At 47.6% G+C, this 10,307-nt stretch overlaps 1 protein-coding gene across 1 annotated transcript; it reads right to left on the bottom strand.

Annotated features, from left to right (window-relative positions):
• Positions 1–2,323: 2,323 nt before the first annotated feature.
• On the bottom strand, positions 2,324–3,395 carry LOC124227187 (uncharacterized). Its single transcript, XM_046641046.1, has 2 exons — positions 3,341–3,395; positions 2,324–3,232 (listed from the first exon to the last, which is right to left on the bottom strand). The coding sequence occupies exons 1-2, from the start codon at positions 3,393–3,395 to the stop codon at positions 2,580–2,582; spliced, it is 708 nt and encodes a 235-aa protein (XP_046497002.1). The 3' UTR covers positions 2,324–2,579.
• Between the last annotated feature and the right edge of the window lie 6,912 nt (positions 3,396–10,307).

Raw genomic sequence — 10,307 nt, 5'->3', positions numbered from 1 at the left:
TAGGAATATCGGAAAGGCCAGGGAGCCAAGCTGTGGCTTTATGATACGGGAACAGTCTGGCCTGTGTCCCCTTCCCAGATCCGAGTGTCCACAGTACATGCCCCAACCTGAACTGACGATGAGGGTGCAGGGAAGAGTGAGGAAATGTTAGAGACCTATTTGGTAAAACTTCTATCATTTTCTTCTCCTATTTGGACTCCAAGTCTCCCAGACATGCAGTTGGCCTAGGATTGACCACACGTGCTCCTGGATAGCCCTTGTGTTACCTAAACCAGTCAGACAATCCCCTCCCTGCTCACCATGGTGGAGCTGGGTGATGGTGTAAGTGAGCTCGTCCAGCCCTCCTGAAAGCTGAGTTCCTGATCAGTGGAACAGGGAGGGCAAGTCTCTCTCCTTATGGACTGATTGTTGTGTGGATATGATGCCTGGGACTGCAGAGGCAAGTTTGGTCCATGTGGGAAAACAGCCTGGAGACTCTCTATATACTCATGGAGGACGTAGAGACAATCACAGAGAATCCAGCAGCGTTCATCAGCCCTGCTTACAGTTGGTCCTTGTGAAATTTTGCCATTTGTCTTCCTGATACCACAATCCAAACTTTGTAGCCCACCCTGAATTTCTGGTTCTAAACAGACTGAAGTATCCCTCTGTCCCTCCTTCCTCGGAGAGAATTCTCCAGACCAAAGAATGTTAAGCAGCCAGGTTGAAAGCCCCTGCAAGATGAGGTTCTCTCCTACGTGACGGGGGTCTCTGTGCCTGGCTCAGGGCCACTTTAAACTCACTTTAGCTCATATGTGTTTAACAATTGAAGGGACTGATTGAACTTCTGGAAAATCATATCTTCTGAATGAACGTATTAACCTAGTGATAGCATGACATACATATCTTAGAAAAATCCTCTCACCATTTTCATTTGGTTCTAATGTAAAGCATTGCCTAAGTCCTTCCTCCCTCCTCATCCCTGCAGTGAAGGGCTGTCTTTCTCTAGGTGCATCCATCACATTTTGATTTCTAATAGAGTTTTCTATATTTCTCCTACTAGACTGTGTTCATCCTGGGACCTAATGAGCCCATCCTAACACCTGCTTCCCAGCACATCCTTCCCCGTCCCCCAGTGGATGACTGGGATCAGGATGTGTGGACATGTCTGCCTTGACCCTGCCCAGTGGGAGAGCAGACCCCCTGCTCTGAGGCCTGGGGTTGCATCTGCAAATGAGTCGTCTCAGGGTCATCAGCCTGTCCATTCCTCTTGGCTCATTTTTCTCATCAACAGAATGACAGATGTAGCCAATTAGGGGTTATCTATTCATGATACATAAAAGAACTTTCTGGAAGCATGTAAACACAAACCTATTACAGAATCCCACTTATTGAGTTTAAAATTAAGTAATCTGGTGGAAATTGTGGTTTTCATCTTTTCCAAAGTGGAAGATTTCTAATATGGGGGCAGCATTGCGAAGGAGGGGACTGAGTTCATCCTTCACATTCTATTCCTCCAACAACATGATAAAGTTTAACAGGCACAGGTGTAGTTTACATCAAATGTGAGATGAAAGTAAACCGAGACGTGCATTCCTAGGACTTCTTGTGAACAGTCCCATTTGTCAGGAGCTGATCATGTCTCCTGAAAATATAAGGTTTAAATAATCCTGTCATAAATATATGGGGTCATCATGTTGTCTCAAGTAATCGACTCACTTACGTCCCGCACTGTTCCCAAGAGCCCAGCCTCGGTTCCTCTCTTTCCCATTTTCATTCTTCAGTCCCTCCTACCTTCAAGACATGGGGACCCTGACCTTTCTTCTCCATCCCACCTGCTCCTCCCCTCCTCCAGGGCTCCTAGTCTGACATCGTATCATCCACACCCCCACCTGGTCCCTGCCTTCACTCTCCCCTCCTCCTAGTTCACCTTCTATGCAGCACCTGGATTAAATACACTTAAATCACATTCTGCTGTTTCCTTGTTCACCCCCACAATTCTCCCATCTCCACCAACCGCCATGCCTCTCCCCACTCTCCCAGGACATCTTTCTTTCAAAGCATGTTTTGTTTGTTTGTTCTCTCTCTTCCCCTGAGAGTGTCAGCTTCCTGAGCATGGGGACTTTCCCATATTTTCCACCTACTATCCTAAGCTCCTAACCAAAGTCTGACACATAATAGGTGTTCAATAAATTGTGTGGATGCACATCATCTGGACAGTTATCCTGAGTCAAACATAGCTGGACTCTGTGTCCTTGGTTCTTTTCTGACCCCTTGATATGGACTGAACTCTGTCCTTCAAAATCCTATGTTGAGACTCTAACCCCCAGTGTGACTGTCTTTGGATATAAGGCATTAAAGGAGGTAATTAAGGTAAAAGAGTTCATGGGGGGTTCTCCTAAGCAAGTAGGGCTGGTGTCTTTCTAAAAAGAGGAAGAGAAACCAGGGGTAAGTACACAGAGAAAAAGCCATGTGAGGAGACAGTAAGAATGTACACATCTGTGGGCCAAGGAGGGTGGCCTCAGGAAAAAACAAACCTGCCAGCACCTTGATCTTGGACTTCCAGCCCGTAGAACTGTGAGAAAATACCTTTCTTTGGGTTAAGCCAACTCATCTGTGTTTTTTCGCTGTGGCAGCCCTGCCGGACTAACACACTGCATGGATGCTGTGGCCAGCGCCGCCTGCCTCCACATCCAGGAATGTCTGCTCGATTTGAGAAAATCAATAATGTGTTCAAACCAGACACAGGCAGTGGGGGAAGAATGGGAGAGGACGAGGACACAGTCTCTAAACAAAGCATCCTGGATTGAGTCATAGAAAGTTTGGGGCCAAAGAAACCAAGGAAGCAGCTGACATGGCCAAGGAGTGGGGGCTGCACAGGGAAGCCCCATGGCTGGGGGGGAAGCAGGTTTCTGTCTCACTTCCCCACAGGCCTGGAGCACTGTGTGAGCACTCAGGCTGTCATCATAGCACTCACAGTAATAATCAGCGTCGTCCTCAGACTTGAGCCCAGTGATGGTCAGGGTGGCCGAGTTGCCAGACTTGGAGCCAGAGAATCCTTCTGGGACCCCAGATGGCTGTTTGCTGTTATCATAGATGATGAGTTTGGGGGCCATTCCCGGGAGCTGTTGGTACCAGTGCACATCATAATCACTGATGTCGGAGCTGCTTCCAGTGCAGGAGATGGTGACCCTCTGGCCCAGATTCCCAGACACTGAGGCCTGCTGAGTCAGCACAGACTGGGCCCAGGATCCTAGAAGAGGGAAAGACACAGAGATGGTGATGCTGGGGTCTAGAAACAAGATGAGAAAGCAGGGTGACATGTATCTTCCCAGGGCCCCTTGTCCCCATTACTAGTCACCTGTGCAGAGAACAATGAGGGTGAGGAGAGGGGTCCAGGCCATGGTGGAGGTCATCACCGATTCCCACCGTCTGTGGCCCCACAACTGAAGCAGAGCTTCTCCCAGATCTCTCCCTTCCCCTCTTCATACTCTAACAGAGGGAGGGCCCACACATGCACATCAGACCCTCCCAGCTTTCTGATCTCTCACTGGGCCTTGGTTCAGGTCTCACTGCCTAACGATGGCCAGGGAGTGGGGAGTTCACAGCTGTGATCCCTGAACAGAGGGCACCAGGCAGTGCCAGGGGGCTGGTCCCAGCTGTGATGAGCCACAAAAACCTCAGGAACGAGCACTGAGCACCCCCCGGTGTCCAGGCCATGATTCATCAGGTGTGACACAGTGACTAAAGCCAATTAGAAACAGCTCTAGTCCTCACTGCTCTGTCCACTCTCCCCTTGCCTTAGGGTCAGGCCAGGTGGCCCCTCATGTTGCCTCCCCACCACCCAAAGGCAGTCTTTATGCTCTGCTCAGCCTCCTCAGGGGTGAGCATGTTCGTGTGGCCATTGGCTGTTCAGCGGTCAGGACTGAGGGGGTGTCTCTTATCAAACTCCTCTTAGATCAGGATCAAGAACAGAGCAGTGACCGGCCCCATGGAGGCAGGTCCCCTTCTGTGCAGGACCCAGATTCTTTCCTCGTATGTGATCCCTCTCTTGTTAGAGATTAAGCAGTGCATCTCCAACACTCAAAAACTTTGCTCCAAAGCTTCTATTCCTGCCGAAATATAAGGACTTTGATTTTTGCTATGCTCTGTGACCAATCCTTACCATTTACTGGTCTCCTCACTAATGTATGAGTTGAATAAAATATTTTACACTGGTTCATTCTATACTTGTATGAGAGTCAGGTGTTTACCTTTTTGATTCAGGGTCACTCTGATCCCAACGCCCGAACATAGAAGTGGTAGGTGACTGGGATAGAGCACCTGTGACCTGGACCCCATGAGGTGGAGAATCTCAGCAATGACCCCTCACTGACCTCGTGGAGCATGTGCTTGGGGATGGGGGTAGAAGGGGCCAGGAATGGAGCATGCATCCAGAGATTCATGAGCTGACCCTCTGGGACTGGTCCTCACTTGAGGGACAGGGTAGATGGTGGAGAGGAGCGCATGTGATGATTGGCACCAGCCACTACTGTGGTTTCTTGAACCTTAATCATCCTCTCACTCCCTCTAGAGAGAGGATGTCCTCATGAGGGATTTTTGCTTCTTTCTACTTCTCCTGAGAATATTGAATTTCAGATTGATGCCTCACTGATGGAAGTGGGTGTGATTTCACCTGAGATCGATCCTTTGCAGACCATTAGAAAGGTCTGGGAGCCAGAAGCAGAGTTTTGTGAGACAGGAACCTGTGGCCTGTGTCCCCGGTTCAGCTCCCAGTGTCCACAGTGCTAGGATCAACATGAACTAATGATGGCGATGGAGGACAGAGTGATGTGCTTGGTGGGGACCACTTAGGCAAACATTTTGCCTTTTCTTGTCCTCTCTAGACCCCTAATTTCCTAACCACGTGGTGAGCATGTGAAAAACCCCACTGCAGCTCCAGAAATAGGCCTTTAATTTCCCAAACCGATCAGAAAATCCCCTCCTTGGATGCCATGACGGAATCAGGGGAAATGGTCTAAGTGCTCTGGTCTGGACCTCATGACAACCAGGATTCCTGTTCAATGGATCAGGGAGGGAAGTCTCTCTCATTCAAGAGGATTTGTTGTGTGGATGCGATACCTAGGACTGCAGGGACATTTTTGATCCATGTGATAAATCAGCCTGTGGACACAAGAGATAATGGAGAGAGAACATCTCAAGTGAATCTCAGAGAAGAAGGAGTGAAGCTTATTGAGATTCCACACTTGACAACTAAAGAGAAAACTTTCCTGTGTCACCACTGAACACGGCATCCAGGACGCCAGTCTAATATTTGTAGCAAATCCACAACCCCAGAAAGGTCTCTGCCTTCACTCTCACCACCTACCCACTCATCTTCTTTGCAGCATCAGGACTTCATAAACTTAATCAGATTTCATATATTCCATGTCAAATCCTCTAATGCTTCCTATTCCCCATCTAGCCCAGCCAATTGTTGGTGCTTCCTAAATGGCGTGGATGGATGTACCCATGAACATTCGGCTACCCTGCATCAAACACAGCTAGACTATGTGTCTCTGGTTTTTCCCTGACCCATCGTGGACTCTGGCCTCATGGCAGCCTGACCTTGACATTGAGGAATATCTGATGAATGTGAGATGATCAGATAATTTGTTGCTGCCAAGGATGGGCTTTGGGAGCATAAACTGAGAAGATGGGGCTACAAGCTGTACACCATGTTCCCTAGACTGGGTATGAGAACCTAGTTTTAGGCCAAACAAACAAACTAAGGTATCAAAAAGCCTCACTTCAATGAGAAAACTCAATGCCGAAGTCTGCAAGAGCCAGTAGAGCATTCTCTGTGCCTGCTTTGCCCAGAACACTGCCCTCTCAGGACCTGTCCAACAGCACTTCTGCTGGTCTCAGATCCAGGGGCCAGTGCCTCTGACTCCACTCAACTCTCCTGGAGGATGTCCTGATTTTGCTCACAGATCATTGTGATGTCACTACCCAGAATAGCAAAACAAGTAGGCCGTTTCATGGGATTTGAGTCTGAGACATTAATTGCCTGTAGATAACCAATGACCTCTGGATGGATAAATACGGGATGCATCGCACAGTCCTCACGGCGCCAGATATTTCAGGTTTACCCAACATTTTACTTTGCTTCTGCCATATGTCTGGAGCATCTTAAACCAAGTTCAAGGCCTAAGACTCTACAGTGTACTCTGTTGGTTCATACTGGTGAGAAATCTGTCTGGGATACCCTGACAGGCTGATTTATGTTGTTGTTGTCACCATTATTGTTGCTGTTGTTGTTGTGGGGGACTCCTGTTAGACCCCCCCAACCCCACTGCACAAGTGCTGGTCATGCCTTCTCCAGTGGCCACTGGAACACGGCGCTGTTGGAGAAAGGCGCCCTCCCTCCTGCTGATCACTCTGGGCTCATTTGCCCTTAATGGCTGTTCTGGAGATTTATTCTTTCTTCTTTTGAATCTGTGATAGATTTCTGGTAGTTTTCCCTATTTTAGTCAAGTTTTGTCAATGTTATTAGTCTGAAGATTGATAAGTAAACCATTACTATGTGCATCTCTCTTTTTTGAGGTCCGCCCTCCCTCCTTGACTTAGTGGCATCCAAGATCTGTTACACAACTCACACTGGGCCCTGACCAGGTTTACTTGGTAGCTGCTCCATATGCTGATGTGATTAATGAACAGGGCTGTCTGTAAATTGTTTTGTAATCTCAGGGCTCTCTGTGATAAGGAGGGTTGGGTCATAGGCTCTAGATCCCAATGACCTGAGATGCTTTCAAACATCTCCCCCTCCAAAATAAAATAAACACACAAAAAATCTGTAGCTGTAAAACCGGTAAGATTTGTGGGATTAAACTGGGGAAAGTGAGGAGGTGATGGGTGTGAGAACTCAGGGCATGATCAGCAAAGCCTGGGCCAGGCTCATGGGACATGTAGGGGACTGAGCAGAGGGGGACCTGGGTCTCCTGGCTCTCGCTGGCTGACTTCTCTTCTCCATGCATGCATGAGGCAGGGAGGTGCTTGTATAGGTTCTGGTGACAAAATGATTTGCTTGCATTGGAAAACCAGTAATAAAATGGGTTTTTTTTTTTTTTTTGCATCCATACAGGTGGACTGACTAGAAAACATCAGTCCCTCTGGTTTTAGTAGCACAAGTGACAGCAGAAGCCAAAACCTGGGCTGGTGTTGCCTCCAGGCAGGGACAGAGGAGAGTTAGGTCAGACCGGGGAGTGGATCTCACTCCCCACGGACTAGGATTGGCATCGAGGTTGCATGCAGCTGTTTGACAGTGACAATCAGCCTCATCCTCTGGCTGGAGCCTGCAGTAGTCAAGGAGGTTATCTTTACAGACCTGGATCTGGAGATTGGTCTGGAACCCCTGCTGTCCTAGGACACACACTTAGGGGCTCTTTCTGGGAATCCTTGATGCTGATTTCCATTGTAACCTATGTTTCTGTTGATTCCCTTAAAGGAGACGGTTTGGGACCTTCTAAAGAGCTTCCTGGGTTGGATTGACTTCATGCACATATCGGGGAGTTTCTGCTCGCTCATATTCCACTGTCATTCTCTTACACTTTGTCTAATTGGAAAGGTCCACTGAGATACAAGAGGAGAGAAGAACTCAAGTGTGTACCTGTAGGCTCCAGATCACACACCGGAGGGAGTCCCATGTGCCCTGAGGGGGATCGGTGGTAGGAAAGTCACAACTGCGGGACATACTTCACCCAGCTTCCATGCTGCAGGCTCACCATTTTAGTCTCCCCTTCTTGCTGACATCACAACCGTAGGTCCAGGCACCGAGCAAGTGTGTCAGGCCAGCTCTGTGCCTGGAATTCCTCCTGGGATGTTTCTCACAACATCTTACATCTTAATCTTTTGTGCTTGAACACAGTGAGCCTCAGCCAGATCTGAGCACAAGAGCCTGGGAGGGAGGGAAGGTCTCCGCTCTGACCCCTCACAGAGCAGAGTCCCTGCTGTGGAGGACTGTGTATCTGCTGGATGGACCCTGGGTTCCCACCAAGAAGAAATCTAGCAAAGGCTAATTTCCCATCTTTCAAGACAAACAGCCCAGCTACAAAGGCTCTCATTTTATCACACATGGGTCACCAGGCAAAGATTCAGTGTCATCATGAGATTTGTATTTTGTTTGGTTTGGTTTTCATTTTGGTGTTTGTTTACCTGAGATTGCAGGTATATTGACTGGAAAATTGGGAAGACAGCCGATGTGAACCAGAAACTACTTCCAGGCACAGCTACTGCGTCTACAAGTTACTGTAAAATTGCAGAAGCGTCTATTCCAAGTGCCTGAGTGGGCTGAGGTATTTGTCCCAATTTCCCATCTGCCTGTGTCACTGTGAGAAGCCCTATTGTGCACAATCACACAGTAATAATCAGCCTCATCCTCTGGCTGCTGCCCAGAGATGAGCAGAATCCTTGCGTTGGCCGAGGCATCTTTGGATCCAGAGAAGCAGCTGGGGACCTGGAGCCTGGTGCTTCTCTGAATCCGTGTGGTAGTAGAGGAGATGCTGGGAAGGGGACCGTGCATTGTGCTGGTACCCACGCTGCTTTGAGTAAAAATCCTCCCTGAGCCGCTCTGTAGGGACCACAGGCCAGTCCCACATCACCCCCTGCTGGTCATATGTGGAAAAATGAAAAATGCCGAAAATGCAAGAGATAATGTCTGTGAAAAATAGGTAAAATACGTGCTTTTCTAGGAAGGATCAAAATTGGCTCTACTGGAAATATAACAAGTAAGCTCACCTATTTTAATACAGAAATACAAAATGTTATGGATCCACTCCACAGAATGACTGAACAGACAGATATTCTCACATGGAAGCTCTAAAAACATCAGAGACCAGAGGGTTCCAATTTACTTGCTCTATTTTTAAATAACACTTAAAAGGATGGAAAACTTACCAGTTCTTTTAGAGATCAGTTATATCATTTATAATGCATGTTACAGTTAAATTACAGAAAAATAAAAATGGCAGATGAACAACATTAGATATTATGCAAATGTTCTAAATAGAATATTAATGAAGAGATCTCAATACTAGATTAATGAATTGATGAATTATTACCAAGTGTCATTGATTCCAATGATGCAAGTTGTATGCAATAGTAAGAAATATTTTAATATAACACACAATATAAATATAGATAGATAGATATGATCATACGGTCTCAAATGATACTGGAAGGGATTTTGACCAAATTTAGCATCAATTCCTAATAAAAGCCACATAAAACTAAAAGCCACAAACAGAAACATTTATAATACGGCCAGACACACTCTCTCACACACGTATAATGAAATCCTAGTGGCAGCATCTTAGTCAATGGAGTGGTAAAGGGCAGCATTTCCAAAAAGATCAGCAATAGGCAAAGGTGATTCCCTTTGCCCATGTACCTCCATTAATATTCCACAGTATTCTGCAAGCATGAGAAAATCCAATTAAAGTAATGATATCAATGGTTTGGACATAGAATTCATGGGAACAAAGAAGTAGACATTCTTAATGATCCAAATGAACGTTCTGGCCTTAGATACTCTGGTCCCGGTGCAGAAGTGACAGCAGAGATCACCCCAGTGAGTGACTAGTCACTAACACTCACTAGTACTGGTAACAGGTAGTGACAGAGGCATGTGAGTAGAACAGGGGGAGCAAAAGGGAGGTCTTGGTCCACCTGCCCAGCAGTGAAGAGCATCTTGTAAGATATTAGGCAGTCACCTGAGGTCTGGGGTAATCATCTGCATCCCACTCACACTGCATCCCAAGTAACATCAGTCATCACACTTATGGGGCTTCTGTCTCAGAGCCAGAATAAGCCACATGCAGACTTCCAGGGCAGAAAGTGTGGACTTTCTGCCCAAGTGACCAACACACTGAGACAGGCGTTGTGAGTCTGGTGTCACAGCACCTGCTCCATGTGGAACCAAGGAGAAGGCAGGTCCTGTGCGTAAAATCTTGTAAAGGTCCCCTACCAGAAGCTGGAAGAACAAGACTTCCGGGTTTGGTTGAGGCGCCACTGAGCTCTGTCTCCTGAGGGTCCACTGTGCGGACTCCGCCCACAAGCTGTGTCTTGTCTTCTGCACAGTCTTCCCAGGAGCCCACTTCCTCCTTGGAAGTGCATTGGGGCTCCTAATGGTCTGTCAGCCCCACCTTGTTCAAGACTCCCTGAGGAAAAAGGAGGCAATCACCTACATTGGAAGCCATCAGTTAGGAAGCCAAAACCAGGAGCTCACAGGGTCACGGGAAGCCTCATGGGTGAAGGCAAGTCCCACATCAGTGAGGACACAGGTCGCCCAA

This window comes from Equus quagga, chromosome 15 (genome assembly GCF_021613505.1).
Source record: "Equus quagga isolate Etosha38 chromosome 15, UCLA_HA_Equagga_1.0, whole genome shotgun sequence".
NCBI classification, from domain to species: domain Eukaryota; kingdom Metazoa; phylum Chordata; class Mammalia; order Perissodactyla; family Equidae; genus Equus; species Equus quagga.
Note: the sequence above shows the minus strand (reverse complement) of the source record. Positions and strands in the feature narration are given on the sequence as shown.